Source organism: Synchiropus splendidus, chromosome 5 (genome assembly GCF_027744825.2).
Source record: "Synchiropus splendidus isolate RoL2022-P1 chromosome 5, RoL_Sspl_1.0, whole genome shotgun sequence".
NCBI lineage: Eukaryota > Metazoa > Chordata > Actinopteri > Syngnathiformes > Callionymidae > Synchiropus > Synchiropus splendidus.
The window spans coordinates 6,023,660-6,041,883 of record NC_071338.1 but is presented as its reverse complement, the minus strand read 5'-3'; the positions used below and the strand labels follow the sequence as shown (position 1 = coordinate 6,041,883).

General features: G+C 41.9%; 1 protein-coding gene across 9 annotated transcripts in view; it reads left to right on the top strand.

The window, feature by feature from the left end:
* LOC128759469 (calcium-activated potassium channel subunit alpha-1-like) overlaps positions 1–18,224 on the top strand; it is an 85,812-nt gene that overhangs the window by 42,590 nt on the left and 24,998 nt on the right. For 5 of the 9 annotated variants that reach the window (XM_053866439.1, XM_053866437.1, XM_053866438.1 and 2 more), the window contains exons 4-14: positions 1,943–2,036; positions 2,102–2,213; positions 8,413–8,488; positions 9,543–9,618; positions 9,698–9,868; positions 10,857–10,948; positions 14,759–14,869; positions 14,951–15,056; positions 15,134–15,216; positions 16,924–16,993; positions 17,074–17,229. In XM_053866439.1, coding sequence (XP_053722414.1) covers positions 1,943–2,036; positions 2,102–2,213; positions 8,413–8,488; positions 9,543–9,618; positions 9,698–9,868; positions 10,857–10,948; positions 14,759–14,869; positions 14,951–15,056; positions 15,134–15,216; positions 16,924–16,993; positions 17,074–17,229 — 1,147 coding nt within the window. Of the gene's footprint in view, positions 1–1,942; positions 2,037–2,101; positions 2,214–5,950; positions 6,532–8,412; positions 8,489–9,542; positions 9,619–9,697; positions 9,869–10,856; positions 10,949–11,033; positions 11,126–14,758; positions 14,870–14,950; positions 15,057–15,133; positions 15,217–16,923; positions 16,994–17,073; positions 17,230–18,224 lie in introns of those variants that run through there. The other 4 variants (XM_053866440.1, XM_053866443.1, XM_053866435.1 and 1 more) reach the window with 2 other exon arrangements.

The following is an 18,224-nucleotide window of genomic DNA, read 5'->3' as shown; positions in this document are numbered from 1 at the left end:
ACACTCCTTTGGGTGACCAGCAGTTTAGTTTTTAGGTGTTGGCACCACTCTTTGACTTATGATTGTTCCTTTTGTATTGTTGAAAGAAATACCTGACACCAAAGTTTATTTTTTGTGTACTCAAGTATATTTGGCATTTTAAAATAGATGATCATGACATAACAGCCTGCATAGAATTCATTAAAATGCTGCATGGTCACTGTGTCACTTTCACTTTTTATCACCCTGAATAACACGTTGAAACTTCTATTTGCTGAAGCATAACCCGTCTGAGCTGCTGCCCAATTATCGCTGCCACGGTTTCCCTCTGAACAGTCGTGGTGTGTACCAACGCATCATTACGGCTGCTGTTGTGTGCAGAAAGAACATTGGCTATTCCACGTGTTTCATTGAGAGCTGAATTATAACGGTCAGAGCGTCTCCCTCCTGCTAATGAAATCCTACATGGAGTGGAGTGGGATCCAAGGATGTAATTACAACGGGACTGACGTTGGTGGGAATTGCATAATTGAAAAATGTCATCTGTACTCTTGTGGACGGTCGTCACCCACTTGAGCTGGTAATAAAATCTCAAGTTAACAGTTCGACGCATTGTCATTTTGCAAACAGCACGTGTGTGTTTGTTGTTTTATGGCGATGATTCAGTCAAACACTGAGGTAAGTTCAGACATGTTAGTCACGACAATTTCTGTTGACCTTTTTCAAAACTGAAATTCTTTCTCATGAGCTTACTCGTGTTAATGTTTTGTTCTTCCATCGTCCCACGTCATGGATATTGTCTACAGCATTGACAGAAAGTGTAACCTTGCGTCTTTAATGATATACTCATCTTCAAGCGTAGTTAAAAGTATATGATGAGGGGAGTCATTCATTTCTGGGTGCATTCCTGGGTCACAGGTCATTGTGGCCACAGATCTTATGTTTATAATAATGTTTTGACCCAAACAAATATCAAAGATGTACAACATGTCATGTAGTGCAATTCTTAGGGTCAGAATTATTCCTTCTCCTTTTAAAAAGTTGCCTCATGATGACAGAGGTTTTTGCTTTCACATAACAAAGATCACATCGTGCAATTCGTCTCTTATTAAAGAAGGTGGATGAGGGTGAGGGAATGATGTGCTGCTTCTTTTCCACCATTGATAGAATCTAAAAACCATTTCAGAGTTGTACATTTATGACTTGTTCATTTCAGGCATAAAAACTGAATAAGTGTCACCTCAGTGTGTGTGTTTGAGTAAGCTATGGTCCCAGTGTGCTGTCATGCTCGACATCTGAACAATGGCCCACTGTTTGCCATTGTTTGGACTCTTGTCTTTGTTTCCAAATTAATAACTAACAGAAACTAACATGTATGTTTTATTGATTTCTGACATGATTTGTTTGAGAGCTAGTGAGAGATTCGCATCGTTTCCACATAAGTGCAGTATTTGAGTGACATTTCAAGGTCTCCTTCACTCTTGATTCAATAACCATTAACCTTAATGCTAATAAATCACATTCACTTTAACTTGGTTCATGATTTCTCTTTATTTGAATTCTTTGTGCCAGATTACAAGCGTTGTGAGGGTGAGACATCACTACATTTGCTATGGCTGCCTGACTCAATCCAATGAAACATGAACTTTGCATGCATTTAACCCTTAAACTACTGCTCATGCCTCTTCATTTCCACCATGAAACATCTCTGCGATGACAATTGCAGGACTGAGCAGCCAGCAGTGAGTCTGGTCTGCAGTTATTTAAGGGTTAAAACAGATGTTTTTACAAGTTACTGCCTGTATGATGACACTTGCATGACCTGTAATACCAAACCCTTGGAGTAATGGAGAAAACACTTACCTTGGAAAATGCATTTGCAGCAACTGAAGAATGCATCCTTCATTTATTTCTTCTTCACTGAGAAATGTCCACTCATCGATTTAACACTTGTCCTCTACAGTCCTATCGAGTCCTGTCAGAACTTCTACCAAGACTTCACTCTACAGATCGACATGGCCTTCAACGTCTTCTTCCTCCTCTACTTTGGTCTCCGGGTCAGTAGCATCACTGCACATGTGTACGTCTGTCAGTGACTACAACAGTGTTTTATTTCTTAAAGTTCATCGCTGCCAATGACAAGCTATGGTTCTGGCTGGAAGTGAACTCGGTGGTGGACTTCTTCACGGTCCCTCCAGTGTTTGTGTCCGTTTACCTGAACAGGAGCTGGCTTGGTAAGGATGCTCTCACTAAACAAATATTATCTGATCCGTACAACCTCAAGCATGAACGTGCAGCTGGTTTGGACCTGCGCTGCTTTATCCTCTGAGCAGAGGCCTGGTAGTGTCATGTCATGAGTTTTCTGTGAAGGCGCCTGAGCTTGTCAATATTTGGGAAGTGCTCCAGCAGTGGGGTCTTCAGGCCGAGACTGTAGCTTCTCACAGCGCTGCTGCTGTTCTTCTGGCTTTGGCAAGATGAGCTCAAAAATCAGTCGAAAGAGTTTGTTCTCGATAGACCAGCAGGTAGAGGACCAGCACACGTTAGAAACACTTATTGACCACTAAAATGTACTGGAAAACCATTAGCTGGGGGTCGTGACTGGTTGTGAAGATTAACAAAGGATTTCGTCTGCTTGTATTATCTTAGTTGTGATGCACATAATCAAAGCAAAATGGCCACTTATTATTTTGAAAAAGTGTTTGTTTTAGTTACCAAAGTGTTGCCGCGTATCTCATTAGCAGACTACAGTGTTTATCTGCGAACAAAAAAGAAAACCTTTATCTGCAGCATTAGTCTGATAAATGATGAAATAAATACATAGTTTTCTTGGGACGTTTGGCAACATGTATGTGGTATTTCACTTGTCAGTGAAAACATTGCATAAGATGGTAAAGCTTTCAAACAAAAGCATGACATCACTAAAGCTTTCGGAGCATTATCCAGCACGGCTCTGTTTGAGGTCGCATGACTGTGTGGTGTGGCTCGAGCATCTCCCAGATTTAAAAGACATGACTCTCCTCTGCGTTCCCAGTCACTCCGGCTGGGATTGAGCGTTGTCCCTCAGGTGTGGCTCACCTTCACCCTCCGGAAGCCGTAGTGGCCTACAGATCAAATTGCGTTGCTCTTGAGCGGCATGTGAAGTGTAATAGGCTTTTGTGGACTTCTCTGCTGCTAGAATAGAAGTCAATCTGCTAAATGTGTGCAGCTCATCTCTGGGAGAGGTCTGCAGAGAATTAGAGGATTATGGGGGATCGTTGTGTCCGGAGTTCAGGGTTTATGGCTTCATTTTGTTGTCATGTAGGCTGGTGCTCAATATAGACTCTGGTCTAATGTAAATGGGACCGTTTGATGAGCGATTCTAGAATGCTACTGCCATCTAGTGGTGTAATTCTTCAGTGCGAGGTAGATGGTTCAGCTGTTGCTGGGGTTTCACGTCAAAAGCGTGGTAGCTAACGTGACTGCTGGAAATACATTATCATGCACGCCAGTATTACAAGTCATACGAACATAAAACCCTGACGAACTGACGTTTACTCACTGTTTTAATAGTTGGTGCTATTTTAGATACTATCAACCAGTAAAATGATCATCCTCTCAGTGGTAGCGTTCAAATATGGACAGTTGTTACTTATTTTGTAAAACACAACTAACACAATAACAGTGTCATTTAATAGGAAATAAATCTGCGTAACATATATAAAAAAAAAAAAATCAACTGCAACATTGTGTAACAAGAATCGAAGTTAAGCTTAAAAGAATATTTCCAACTGATTCATAGTAACTGTAGCGGGCAGCCACAGAGTGCTGCACATGTGCTGAATACATCATAAATGATTTCACCTCGGCTAAGGCAGTTTATATTGTTGCAAGCAGCTATAGAACATGGTGAAGAAAGCTGGAGAAGGTGTCAATGATGCAGTGCGGTGGCTCTAATGTTGACTGTTGACACAGATCAAAACCTCATAATACCCTTATGTAGTTATCCCGTCAGAGAGAGGTTTGTCAGTGAATGTAGTTTTTTTTTCTTTTTACACATATAAGAATATATTTAGAAAGTAATGCAGTTAAAAATAAAAATGAAGTCAAAACAACAAGGTCTGGCATATACAGTATATCATAACAGAGTTAAACAAGTCGGTGTGTGGATACAGATGTACACTACATGTCATAACCCTTTCCTTCCAAAAGGCCATTGAAGTGGTATCGTGAAGGCCATCATGTCCGGTCCTCGTGGGTGGGCTCCTTTTGTGGCATTTTACATTATGATGCTGGCCTGAATTACAAAACGTAATTACTTTTGAATGTGCTATCCCATATGATTAAGAACAAGACACATCTTTTTCTATTGAAATAGGAATCTGAAACCAAAATCAACAAATCAAAAGCAATGCAGGTCAAACCATGAATCTTCCCTTGGGTCTTCTGTATATTAGGATCATGCCAGGGGATTGACCAGCTCTTAGTCCTGTTCAGTGTTGTGGGGAGTGCTGGAGCCTATCCCAGCAGTCATGGGGCGTGAGGCAGGAACACACCCTGGACAGGTCGCCAGTCCATCACAGTGCACCCACACATGCACACACGCACGACTAGGGGCAATTTTAGAGTGTCCACTTTAACTAGTGAGCATGTCTTTGGACTGTAGGAGGAAACCAGAGTACCCGGAGAAAACCCACGCTGAAAGGTCACTGGTGCGACACGGGAATTGAACCCACAACCTTATTGTATATTTACTAAATGAAATATCATACAGCTGACACATCGTATGAATCATCACATTCAGTCACCTGTGTCCCAGCAACTGTTGGACATCTATCTATAAAAGTGTATTATTTTCAGTCTGCCTTCCGCCACAGGGTTGAATATCTGTGTCCTGAACATATATCAATTTCTGACTGCACAGAACAAAAGGCTCCAGTGTACCGAGTACCGAGTTCTAGGTCGAGTTCATTTCTCAGAGGGGTCTTTTTTACCATCTGCCCATCAACTTGCATTGCTCAAATTGTCCTTTGTTCAAGGAGATGATGATGCGTTTTTAATATTCAATGCGAGGACCGAGATTACTGCCTGCTAGCATCTGAAAATGAAGGTTTGGGATGAAATGTCCCTTGGATTTGATTAATGTCACTGTCTTATTCTGTAACCGCAATAGTAATAAGGAAGTATTATTATTATTATTATTATTATTATTATTATTATTATTATTATTATTATTATTATTATTATTATTATTATTATACACCTCATTCATTGTGGCCTACAGTCTGAACATCCAAATAACAATCTCAAAGTGAAGATAATGTATGAACAAATGCATACAAAAAATTGAATTGGCATTGAGAATTGCAGAGAGAATGCGATGCAAAGTAGTAATAATCACACTTTTTGCAGTGAATCAAAGGGAATGCATCAACTACGCTGCAGGACTCTCCAAGTTTGCATAATAGATTGGAACATTTTCAGGAGCGGGGACAAATCGCACTCCCAAAACAACATGTTCAAAGAGCTTGGTTGTAAACAAATGTTCGTGCATGGAACAAGAGGATTAGAATCCCAATGGATAATTTCGGAAGATCTGGGCAAATTGAATCCGACCTTTGCATTACATCAGTGGGCGGCGAGCAGCTGCTGCTCTACATCACATGCAGCTCAGTCCATGAGTATCGCTGTTGGTCGAAATGCGTGTTGCACTCATCGCTAAACTCATCATTCACATCTAGATATGAGGATGAATATCAGCCTTCATGTTCTCCAGCAGCTGCTCTGATCACTTTGGAGTGCCACAAACCATGTTCCAGTTTGTAAAGGCATTTTAAAAAAATCAGATGTGATTAATTTAGGGATTAATGTAGGACCACTTAATCCGTGAAAAAAAAAACATGATTTCTGAAGCGTCTCTGTTTTTTTTCTGGTCCTGCTCACATGCCTCATTCGCTGCTCTGGACAAAGATACATTCTGTTCTTGTCGAAGATTAGCGCTGGACGTGTGGAGCAGTGGCAGGGTCGAGATGAGATGGATGTTACTCTGTGGATGCAACTGACAGACTGAGCTGCAGTCTGTCGGCCTCTTCCTTTCTCTGGATGAATCCAAAAGAAGCTTACACTCTAATATCCTGATGGGAAAAGGGCTTGCTTTAAGCCCACTCTCCACGCTGCAAAGATACTAGTCAGAAGTTGGATGCTGCCCTTTCGGACGCCAACCTGTGGCACTCTGATAGCTTTTCTTTTTCCTCCTTTTAAAGGACACATTTTTCCGCATGAGTTGTCCGGATGTTGGACTCAGCAGATTGAGGCCCAGTTAGTGACGCTGCAACTCCAGTGTTGGACCTGACTCAGCAGTCATGATTCCTACTAAGATGCTGGTGTACAGAGGTCCTGATGGAGACACTCATGCCCAGGCCATTTCAAACACACGGAGGAGGAAGAAGTCCACCGGCGAGCTCTTCCAGAAGGGCTACCGGGTCAGGATGGGCCACGGTCATGTCAGTGAGAAGGAGGACCAGGATAGCCTCTGCTTCAGCTTGGGCTCATGCTTCCATGTAATCTCCTACTGGGGTAAGACCTGCAGAACATCTGTATTGTGGAAGAGCGTCTGGAGTGTGGCTTGTATCTGCCGGAGCAAGTTGTCTACAAAGTAATGTAGATTAAGAAGTAGATTGTAAAGTTTTGTCAGTCACATGACACTGCCCGCATGGCGCCATTTTGAATAGTGAGCTATGTAAGTGTCCAAACAGAGACAAACAAATGATGTAGTAGTTTATGGGAAATGGAAAGAAAGAACCCACAACACAGTTGCACGTATCAAGCCTGAGGAGTTACACTTAAGTGCTGTTGATTTAATGGTATCACTCCCTCAAGTGAAGCTACAGTGTCTTCATCACAACCACGTGATGGCTCTTCTGCAGCAGTGGTTACAAGTCAGGGAAGTTGATTGCTGTGTTCAGTAGGTTTTCCTACAAAGTTGTAATTTCAATTTTCTTCTCAACCAAGATTCATGTTGTGCTCACTTGCACTGATCCATGCCTAGCACAAAACTGCAGATTTTTTTTTTTTAATTGTCAGTTCGGTCCATTGGTGCAATGGGGATTAAAATGTGTCTCTGGAACTCAGGGTTGTCAAACTCATATGGCTTGGGTGTCTCCTGAGATCTTGAATTGGTGAATCGCTCTCACTGCATTTTCAGTGACTTTATATTGAGTCTGACTCCTTCCCATCGAGGTCTTGCGGTCTTTTTTCCCCTTCTTACTTGGGTTAAGGTTTGTTGTGTCCTGCTTTGTCGATGTGTATTTTCATTGCGGATTGAAAGTCTTATTGCAGCATCCCAGCATGCATTCCATCTTCACACGTCATCTGATGTTATATGTGAAATTCTAAAACGACAACAGACCTGCAATTTTTTTTCACTTTTGGAATCGAAATGTCAATAAAAATACAAATACTTATTATGCATTTGTATCACAAACAGTAAATAAACTATGTCTTGTGACTGTGTTCCCGGTCGGTATTGAACTTTTGATGTATTGCTATTTTTGTTCTCACTACTTTTGAACGAATTCGACAAACTGGCCCTGTTGCTGGATTGTAAACTGCCTTAGTCCCACACCAGTGTTGCAGCACTTGGTTGGGCTTGCAGCCATCTTTTTTCCCTCATTTTCTACTATGCATTTTTGCATATCCCCTCACATGACAACTGTTCTGATCGCCCCCTCCGTCACAGACAAACCTGCCTTCGGGCAGAAGAGAAACAGCCCCTGAGGCAACTAATTCAAGGATGCTGATTGGGCGACTGTCTGCTGTCATGTGACAGCTCCATGTCTGTGGCACAAGTCCACTGTGAAGACTGATGCATCAGCATAGTCAGGTGTTTCCTGGCTCAAGGTGCCATGATGAGATGGTGTTTAACCTCAGCTAAAATATACTATGTTGTTAAGCCCGTAGCCTGATTCAGTGTGTAGCGCATTAGTGTAAAGCTGATCAAAGGGCAATGCAGAAATATGAAATGCTTCAATCAGATTTCTCAAACAAGCTGGATCAAGTAAATCTGAGCTGAAGTCATTCATTTTCTCAGGCTGGTTATGATGAAACCTTGTCGCTGCTGATTGTGTTGTGGCTGGAGCGGCTTCCTTATTATTCAGTCTGGCTCTAATCCAGGGTTTCAACACCAACAAGTTCAGAGTCACATTCAGTTGGACCCAGGTAGCTCAGCGGCTGAGCGAGAGGCTCATTACTGTCCTTCTGTCTGGGAGAAGTACCTGCGGCCTCTTTTAGGAACTTGTCAAAGACAGAGCTTGTTCTCGTGGAAGCTGACAGAGCGTTTCTTAGTTAAGAACCCACTGGGGTGTGTTAACATGGAGGAGAGTCTGAAAGGTATGGGTTGCATGAACATGTTCACTGATGCCTTCCATTGTCGACGCTGTCTTTTTTTTCCTTCTACAGGACTGAGGTTTTTAAGAGCCCTGAGGTTGATACAGTTCTCTGAGATCTTGCAGTTTTTGAATATACTGAAGACAAGGTGAGTTTGAGCCCATTCTCCACGTGTTTTTGTGAATTGTTGCTGCTTAAGTGTTCACAAGCGCAGATGCCTTGGTTCTGTAAAATCTGTGGCTTTGTCTTTGATTGTGTATAAAAAGCTTTTAGCACAGATGTCATGGCAGGAAGAGCTTATAGACATAACAAAACGCTTTAAATTAATCTCCTCACTCGTACAGAGCACAGTGCTTATGGAGCGACAAAGTCAGCCCCTCTGTTATTGCTTTCTGCGCTTTCACTTCATTGAACAGATGACTCACGGCAACGGGATCTTTCCATGGCATCTCATTCTCTTTGGCTGTGTTTATTTTAGCTTCAATTAACATACGAAATAAAATGATAATCACGGATGTCACTGAGTGACCTCTTAAGCCCTCTTTTCCGCCCAAAATTACATAAATGGTATTAACATGAGCACCATGAACATAATCTCATGGCCTGAAATGCCTCCTCTCTTGGCAAATGATTCTTATTCTTCAGTAATAATAAGAGTAATAATAATAATAATGCAGATTTCTGTGTTCATGGCTGCACATTTCAGAATCATAGTGTGTCAGTTATGGGGCCAATTGAGTCAACAGAGAAATAGCCAGCTTCCTATTCTCCATGTTTCACATGTGCTGTACATTGCTGTCACTTTTAAAATAGGAATGCTGAAGTAACATTCACCTGGTTGTGAAAGAGAGCAAGCTTGGAGTCTCTGACGCATTAATGACTCTCTCGGTACCTCTGAGATGACAAGCATTAACACCTTCTTTGGTCTATACACATCTTTCACACCTCCTTTGCAACACTCACTAATAGAGACTCATAGTCATAAAAATAGATCAGTGAAGTGACGACTGACCATCATAGTGTCCCGGAACCAAATGCATCACCTGTGTTTTGGTATTAAGCCTGAGTAACTGGGTTTCAGTAACTGAGCGTCACAGTTTTAGACCAGGGCAGCGTCTTGTTGGTTACACATGAGATTCATTTACGAAAGCAGGTTGAGAGTTGTCGTGTGACTCATGCTGTTCACTCTGTCTCAACAACAGCAACTCCATAAAGCTGGTGAACCTGTGCTCCATCTTCATCAGCACATGGCTGACAGCGGCAGGCTTCATCCACCTGGTGAGTCAGACATTGAAGTGTCTTGAGTCAATGCTACGTCCTTGCTTTCATGGCAATTGCCTTTGTCACCACTTTGCAGGTGGAAAACTCAGGGGATCCTTGGGAAAACTTTCAGAATTCCCAAGCGCTGTCGTACTGGGAATGTGTCTACCTACTCATGGTCACCATGTCCACCGTTGGCTACGGAGATGTTTATGCAAAAACAACCCTTGGTCGCTTGTTTATGGTCTTCTTCATCCTCGGCGGTCTGGTAAAGTTGATCTCCTTGCTTCTGCCTGATTGAGTCCGACATTGCAATCGATGATCCCAGCTGCTCAGGTGTTAAGCCGGGCCGGGGCAGTCCCACGTCAGCTGGTGTTAACACCCAGATGTTTGTGTGGCTCACCACTTCAACACAGTATGTCGTTGAATGTCATTTATTGCCATCTGCATACCAAAGCATCAATGTAATTTTGTGTCTGTTTGGATGATGGTTTAGTATTATTTCATGTTGAGTGATTTCAGGAACCCCCTCCACCTTCTTACTCCAACAAACACCAGGACTGATTTATCTGGACACAGAGTGTAGTTAGCTTGATAGCTTTGATGTGTGTTACTGTCATGTCAGTTGGCGTCACACAATGAGTGTGGAGAGACCATTCCTAGCTGTTAGATGACCCACGATGGTCTGTGTCCTTGATGGTGGACAAGCTTGACCCCGGGTTGGGATTGACCCGGTGCAAACTCTAGCATCTGTATAGTAAGTTAGTGAAGGGAACGATTCGCCTGTTGAGGATTCCTGATTTTGGGCAGCACATCTCTGCACAAGAGCATTAAGATGGCACGGCTCTGCAGCAGATCCTCTCCATGCATCGTTTTAGTGTGTCCAGGTGACAACATTGATTGTGTAGCATCATTTCGCTGTGTCAGTCAAATCATCCTGACGTGTTTGTTGGACAGAACATGGCTCATAAGGCTTTTCTCTTAATGGTTCTCATGAACATTCCACATATTGCCCCTTGCTAAATCCTTTATTTCAACTCATGTTTATCCATTTCTCGTTCTTTTTTACCTCATTTTTGTAATATAACTGATAAAAACCACATTAACATTTTCTCCATTAGCTTTTTTTTCTTTTTCTGCTAACAAGTACTAACACTGCACAAGTGTTCCTCTTGTCCGTACGCACCAAGAGAGGAGCTACTCTTCTTACCTATCCTTTTTTTAGTCTCTTCTTCTGTCTCCTATCTCCTCCTTAGGCCATGTTTGCGAGCTACGTCCCTGAAATCATAGAGTTAATAGGAAACCGCAAGAAATATGGGGGTTCCTATAGTGCTGTTAATGGGAGAAAGTAAGTATTCATGGAGGCTCTGCTGCCTCCGCTGCAGTAGAACCTTCTCTGCATGCCCTTTTCTTTTTCTTTTTCATGCATGTAGGCCATGTTTGCTCGGTACGTGCCAGAAATTGCCGCTCTCATCCTAAATCGGAAGAAATACGGAGGGAGTTATAACTCGACCAGAGGCAGAAAGTAAGTCCAAACAGCAGGTTTGTGCCTGGTGTGGTTGTGTGTGACTCGAGTGGCCCTCTCCTAAAGAGGTCGCCCAGCTGGATTTTACACATGTAAGTGAACCGAAATCTTTGCTGAAGTCACACTGTGACTGAAGAACTTGGCCTTGGTTCATGTGTGGCGGTCACTGCTGCTTGATCTTCATGCGCTGGAACTTTGCAAGCGATTACATCATTTTTCTATGACATATCCTGTCATAACAAGGTCTTGTTTTTTAAAAAATTCACAAGTGAAAATGTGTTGTCAATCCTTCATTCCATGACCCGGCTCGAATCTACAGGACAAAGCAGCAACTAACAGGAGGCAGTCTTTTCTTTGTGCAGCTTGAAGGCAACATGAAAGTGGTGTTTTGTTATCTCCAAACAAGTTCTTATCTTGTTTGTCTGTTAAAATGCATTTTGTGAAGACTTGCTATATTCACAGCAACAAGAAGCCCTCTCTTGTCACAGAATGATTATTTAGCATGATTATCATGTTTTATTCTGCATTAATATATATGCAGTGATTTAGGTGATATTTAGCTTTGCTTTAAATAATACCTAGTTTTAACATATGCTTTTTTTCAGTCTGCAATATAAGATATTTCTTTTTCTGTAAATAATTGACTTCTGAGTGTCGCTTTATTGAATGTTTAAAATGGCTTTTTTCTCTATCGTGATGGTCGGTGATTCCCTTTGACTGTCAACTACTTTGACCTTTTTGGGGGGATGGGTAAACTTACCTGTTTTAAACGGTGACTTAAAATTGGAATTCTGTCAAGCTCTATGTCTTGTACTGACTTTCCACAAGTCTCACAGCTGCATCAAGAAAAGGTCTCCGTTTAACTTGTTTTTTGCCCCTCACTGAGAAGGTTGCTTAAACAGCGTGGTTTTCTGGTAAAGAAGTGTAGACAGAGTTGGAACATTTTTACATCATCAAATCCACATTTAGCCTCCTTGTTTGTGAGAGACTTCTTGAGACGCATATTTTCATTTTTTTTTTAGAAAAGAAGACCTTGGAAAAAATGATTTTGTTTTATTATTAGTTGTCTATTCCGTGGTGGGATGTTGGTGTGACTACAGCATGGTGGATTTTCAAATGTGGCAGTTTGCTGTCATAAAAGACAATGATTGGCATCACATGTTTTACTACAGTGCCTTCTTTTGATCATTGGCAAAAAAAAGGTCAAGATCTTAAATTATTAATAAAATGGAGCACCAAGCTTGGTAATCTTTGTACGACATTCAAACAAACAATCTGCAAAAAAGGTGAAAATCCAAATTATCCTGTCGTCTGTGGTAATGTGGTTCTTTTGTGGCTTTGTGTCTGTGAATTGTACTTGTGAAAAAGATTTGGTCTTTTTTACTTCATCATTCACCCATCCATCACATCCACCACATTTATACAGTACAAACCACTTCTTTGTAGCTTGAAGTGGAAAAGGTAATTAAATATCAACCATAATCCTGCACTATTTCATTACTACAGTATAACTGTTGCTACTGTCTGGAGTCAAAAACACGTCTTTCTTCATCCTCCTGTCTTCTGTGCTACTTTTGTTTTTCTGTGCTGGGAAAAACAAGTGAAGTACTGGTGTCTCTTTTGGCTTTGAAGCATCCTTGGCCTGTGTCTTCAGTCTAACCTACACCCTCAGGAGAACATGCTTACAACCTCAAGAGAGTTCAACTCTTTGGAAAACAAAACCAATCTCTAAACTACTCCCTTTTTATTTCAACTTCTATTTTAGCTTCTGCCTGTTGCCTCAGTTACCTCAAAATGGCTTTCAGTAGCATGGTCTAAAATGTTTCTTTTTTCATGCATGAGTTTTTATAAAAGGTGACTCTTTTCTTTGTTTAAACTTCACATATTTCAAATTTTTCATTTTAATTTACTGACAATACTAATTTTTTGGTACATTGTTTTATTTATGTCAATCACTAAAACTGTTCGGGCCTCAGTAATCACCCCGGGGCCCTTTCAGAATGGTGGTTAAGAGAACAGCCCGAGTTGGTTTTCCCGGAAGTGATCAGAAACCCTGGGCTTTCGGTTTCTTGAAGCAGGATCAGCAAACCTCTGTGTCAGTTACCGGGCCACATACACCATGAACCAAACCTGCTCCCGACCAGGTTTTTGAGATCAAAAAAGTGTGGGCGGGGCAAAGAATCGCTGACCAATACTAAGCGTCGAGCAGTTGTTGGACGATAACCTTCGCACATGACAGCTACACTTTTGAACGCAAAGTTAAATATGGCATTTTAGTGGAAAACATTTATATCGGTGCTGGTCAGCGTATTTAAACCACTACACACGCCTTTACAGTGTTTAACTCACATTCATCACAGTTGCTGTATTTAAAGATTACATCGGCAATTCAGTGCACTCTCTTCTGTGAACGCTGATGAGGTTAGTGTGAACAACACCACAGTTGACTGTAATTCATTCATGCCTACTATGCTTTTCTAGATTTCATTTTAGATAGAAGTCCGTTTTACGTCTGTAGGGGGCGCTCAAACACTCAAAGTGAAACTTCTTTTCTCCAACACTAACATTGAGTCGGCCATCATTCTTTCTTTATGGTGTTCACTTTCTACATAAACGTCGATGAATGATTGCATCTCTGCCGAGGAGAAGTTGGGGAGCGTCATTTTGTTGCTCATGTGTTGCCATGGTGAGCCATGTAATCTGCATTCCATTGATGCGGGCTATTGACATCCGCTGATCAACTCTGACTCTAGGTTGATTAAACTAAGCACTAATCCGCATTCACAAACCGAAAAGTCTTTAGAAAAAGTTTTAGATGAGAGGAGATGAGAGATGGACAACCCTCGTGTCCGTTTGTTACACTAGCTTTGGTGAACCAGCTTCTTGAAACGGACCCCAGCTGGGAATGACTTCAGCTTTGTGATGATAAACACATGTGGAACTGGTGGAAAGACAACAAAGACGGACAAAGTCCTGCAAACAAACCATTCCAGTGAGAAATTTGAAATCATTGGACAATGTCACTGTTTCGGGATTTTTTTCAAGCAGATGCCCAGTTGGTACAAAGTGTATGTAGAATTGAGTTCTTCAGAAGAGTGAAAACTTCTCTGTATTATTTTCTTAGTGGAGTTGGGGTAGGTTCGGCTGTCATTGGTTTGGAAGGAGGATTGTTTAAATACAAGCAGAAGATGCTCTCAGCTCCTGGTGGTGTCATCCCAAGTAGTTCCTGTTGTTTTCTAGTTAAGTTCACCAAATAAAGCATGAGCTGCTGTATAATAAATACCAGGCAAGAGAACATCAAAATCACTTGGTACAGTTACAGCTGGATTTTTTTTTTTTCATTTTATTTTTTACTTTGTACACGAAGCTCCAGCACCAGGCAGGAGTGGAGGTCGCCTAATCTGCTATAAGTATTCGCTGATCCTTTTTAATCTGCTGATGAAATACTCAGTAACCAACTCATCCCCTCCTCACTGGCTCCGACGGGAAACACACTATCTGCTGTGTAGACTCCCAAATCTGCCACCTGATACCTCAGCTCCCATGTCCATCACGTCCTCATCTGACATCCCACTGAACGTCCCACCCCAGCACCTATGGGCTTATTTTCTTTCTCTGCATTTTGTCCGCCAGGCACATCGTGGTGTGTGGCCATATAACGCTTGAGAGTGTGTCCAACTTTCTCAAAGACTTCCTACACAAGGACAGGGATGATGTCAATGTAGAAATAGTTTTTCTCCATAAGTAAGTGTGAATTTTCCTCACTGGTACAAACATGGCCTCTTGTGAGCGTCTGTGTGATGATGACGTCGATTCTCTCTCCAGTATTTCCCCTAATCTTGAGCTGGAAGCCTTGTTCAAGCGACACTTCACCCAAGTGGAGTTCTACCAGGGGTCAGTTCTGAACCCACACGACCTGGCCAGAGTCAAGGTGAGCAATTTAAACTGCACTTTTCCTTTGATTCTCTCTTCCTTGGCAAGTCTTTATTCCTGTCCATTATATTTTAGATCGAATCAGCCGATGCTTGCTTAATATTAGCCAACAAATACTGTGCTGACCCGGATGCCGAGGATGCATCCAACATCATGAGGTAGGACTGTCTACGGTTGTGTGCTGTCGCAGGATATTTTACATCTCAGTGAGGAAAAAACAAAACAGTTTCCGAGGACTGAATCTGTGAACGTTCTTATTGATGGTTTAAAGTTTCCCAAATAACTTTCATATCTGCTCACTTGACAGCTCTGCTGCTGTGGTCAACAAGACAATAGTTTATCATCATGCAGAAACAGATTATTTACGTCCACATGGTCAGGATTAAACAATTCACCAACCAAAATCAATTATTTAGGTTTGTTTTTAGGATCTAGACTTTCATTCTAACGTACGAACGTGGACACAGTCTGCTTCTCTGCCAGCACTTCGGTCAATATCAGAGAGAGCTTGAGAGGGAGAGAGAAAAATTGAAACACACCTCAAATGTGCGTTTGTACTCGACGTTTTCAGTCGCTCACAAATGTGACAAAAATAGGAAACCAGTCTTGTTCAATAAGTTCTCGAACGATTGCCAGGGATGTTGAAATGGTTGAGCCCAAACCAGAAAGTCCATCAACACTAAAGACACTGAATTGGCTAAAATCTGTTATCTGTCTTTACCCCATAGCGGCTATTGACAGAGCTAAGCCGTTTAGCTGGCTATAGCTACACTATGCTCTAGTAAACACAATTAAATGACCAGCGGACATTGACAGGTTTGTTGTCATCTCAAAAATACAAAGACGCCCAGTACAAGCACTGTCATTTCAACATGTGAGCCCTTTAACAGTCGGTTCTCACCTGTCGTCCTGGACTCCTCAATGAATGGTCACCACTGAAGTTTGCTTAGATGCTGTGAACTAGTCTGATGGTCACATGGGTGGCTGTGGCATCGCTCTCATGACACGCCCATTGTTGGGTCGCCCGGAGAAAGTTGCGTTGTCTAGATATTCATTACACATTAAAAATGGATTTGCAGATGAAAAACCTTTATTATGAGGAACGGTTTTAAAGAGTAAAGAGTAAAACTTGATTAATGATGACAGATGTTTGGGACCTTGTGTATTGACATGGAATCCAAGCATGAGGGGTAACCAGCAGCACGGAGACTCAAACAACTAGAATAAAAGTTCTGTTATCTCTTCCACGCTACAAACAAAAGCAGACAAAAAGAACCGAGAGTGTCACTGGACAGGGAGCAAAACAAAAAATCTGAACGCAAAAGGAACACAAAACACATCCTGGCAAAATGCGACAGAGAGTGACGTGGTGGTCAAAAACCAGAGAAAAGGGAGAAAACGACAAAAATAAGCTTGTGGCGGAAACACGCACACACGGCAGAAAACTGAGGGAGAGGAAACACAGAGCGCACTGGGGAACAGCGCTGACTCACGCTTACATTCAGCTATTAAAGGTCATGGGATCAAGGAGAGAACAAAGGGAATAATCCAGAAAGCATTGCCAGCATGGAAGTGATGACAATCAGGCACACAGCACTGCAACAGCACAGCATATGAGCAGGTGGTCTTGATTGTAGAACCTGTCCCAGGTGTGTGTCATTAGCAGGTGAAGCTCAAGCAGACAGCACATAGGACGAGTACAGATAATATAAAACCAAAAATAAAGATGGTGGTATGGATTAAATCACAGTGCTGAGACAAATTCCATGTTCATAATATCCGACTGAAAATCTGTTGAAACATGAACCCCATTTATTGTGTGACGTCTGGTTACTACCGACATTTGAGAGGTCTGTTGTCAATAGGGTCATTTCGATCAAGAACTATCACCCAAAGATCCGAATCATCACTCAGATGCTGCAGTACCACAACAAGGTCTGTATCTTGTTGACTTGGCACATCAACTATTCATCGCTGCTCTGCTTCATGTTGGTTTTTCTATTTTTGCCCCGCAGGCTCATCTTCTCAACATCCCCAGCTGGAATTGGAAGGAAGGAGATGACGCCATTTGTCTGGCCGAGCTGAAGCTGGGTTTTATTGCTCAGAGTTGTCTGGCTCAGGGTCTGTCCACGATGCTGGCCAACCTTTTCTCCATGAGGTCATTCATCAAGGTATTATATAGACCCCCCTGTGGTCCCATGCAACCACTCTCAAGTACAAGTACATGCATGTCTGATATCTGACACGTACTGGTGCACCCTAATTCTTTATGACCACAAACACACTAGAAGAAAGGTGCAACTTAACAGTTCACTCATTGATAATTAGTGTCAACATATTTGATCAGTGAGAGTGGTGTGTGACAGTCATTGGTGTTTATTTAAGTGTTGGTCGAGTCACAGGATGCCCTGGAATCTGCAGTTTTGTTGATAGGAGATGATGAAAACTCTGCTTTTGACATTTCCATAGCTTGGTTCAAAATCGTCTTTTTATGAGTGGATTCTTTAGTCTACTCCTGTGCCAGTCCACTCCTGGCTTTCACCTGTCAGCTCTGAATTCAACTGAAAATAATGTGACTGGTGCACTTCTGCGTTGTGTTTTCTTTGTTTAAATCAAGAAGAAGCAGATGTTCGCGGCTGGACACTTTGATCACTCTTTAATAAAGTAAAAAAAAACGGCGAAAGCATTCCTGATTCCAAGCAAAACAAAACGAAATATCACTGTCACAGTCTCCCACTCTCCGCACTGAAAATAAATGCACACATCACTGACACATCGGCGGAAACATAATAGGAAATATCTACACTAAACAATGTGGACAAATACAAGAAGACAGGATTACACAAGATGACACAATAAACAACAACAATGAAAACGGAAAAACGTATCTTGTGTCATTATATGACAACTGTAACAATGATATGCCACTAAACTCTCAGACTCATTCTATACTCTTTGTTAGTACTGTGTATTTATTTCCCAGATGTATCCAAGTTGGTCTCTATCTCCCAGTTCACCTGGAAGTCATGTAAAAACAAAACTGACTTTGAATGGAACACATGTTGTGCTCCCCCAGTTCTGCAAGTCCTCTGCTCAACTTTTTGGTTGACGTTTGAGTCTGCAGGGAATCGTGTTGTGGGTCTGATGGTAGTCTTATATACTTGCC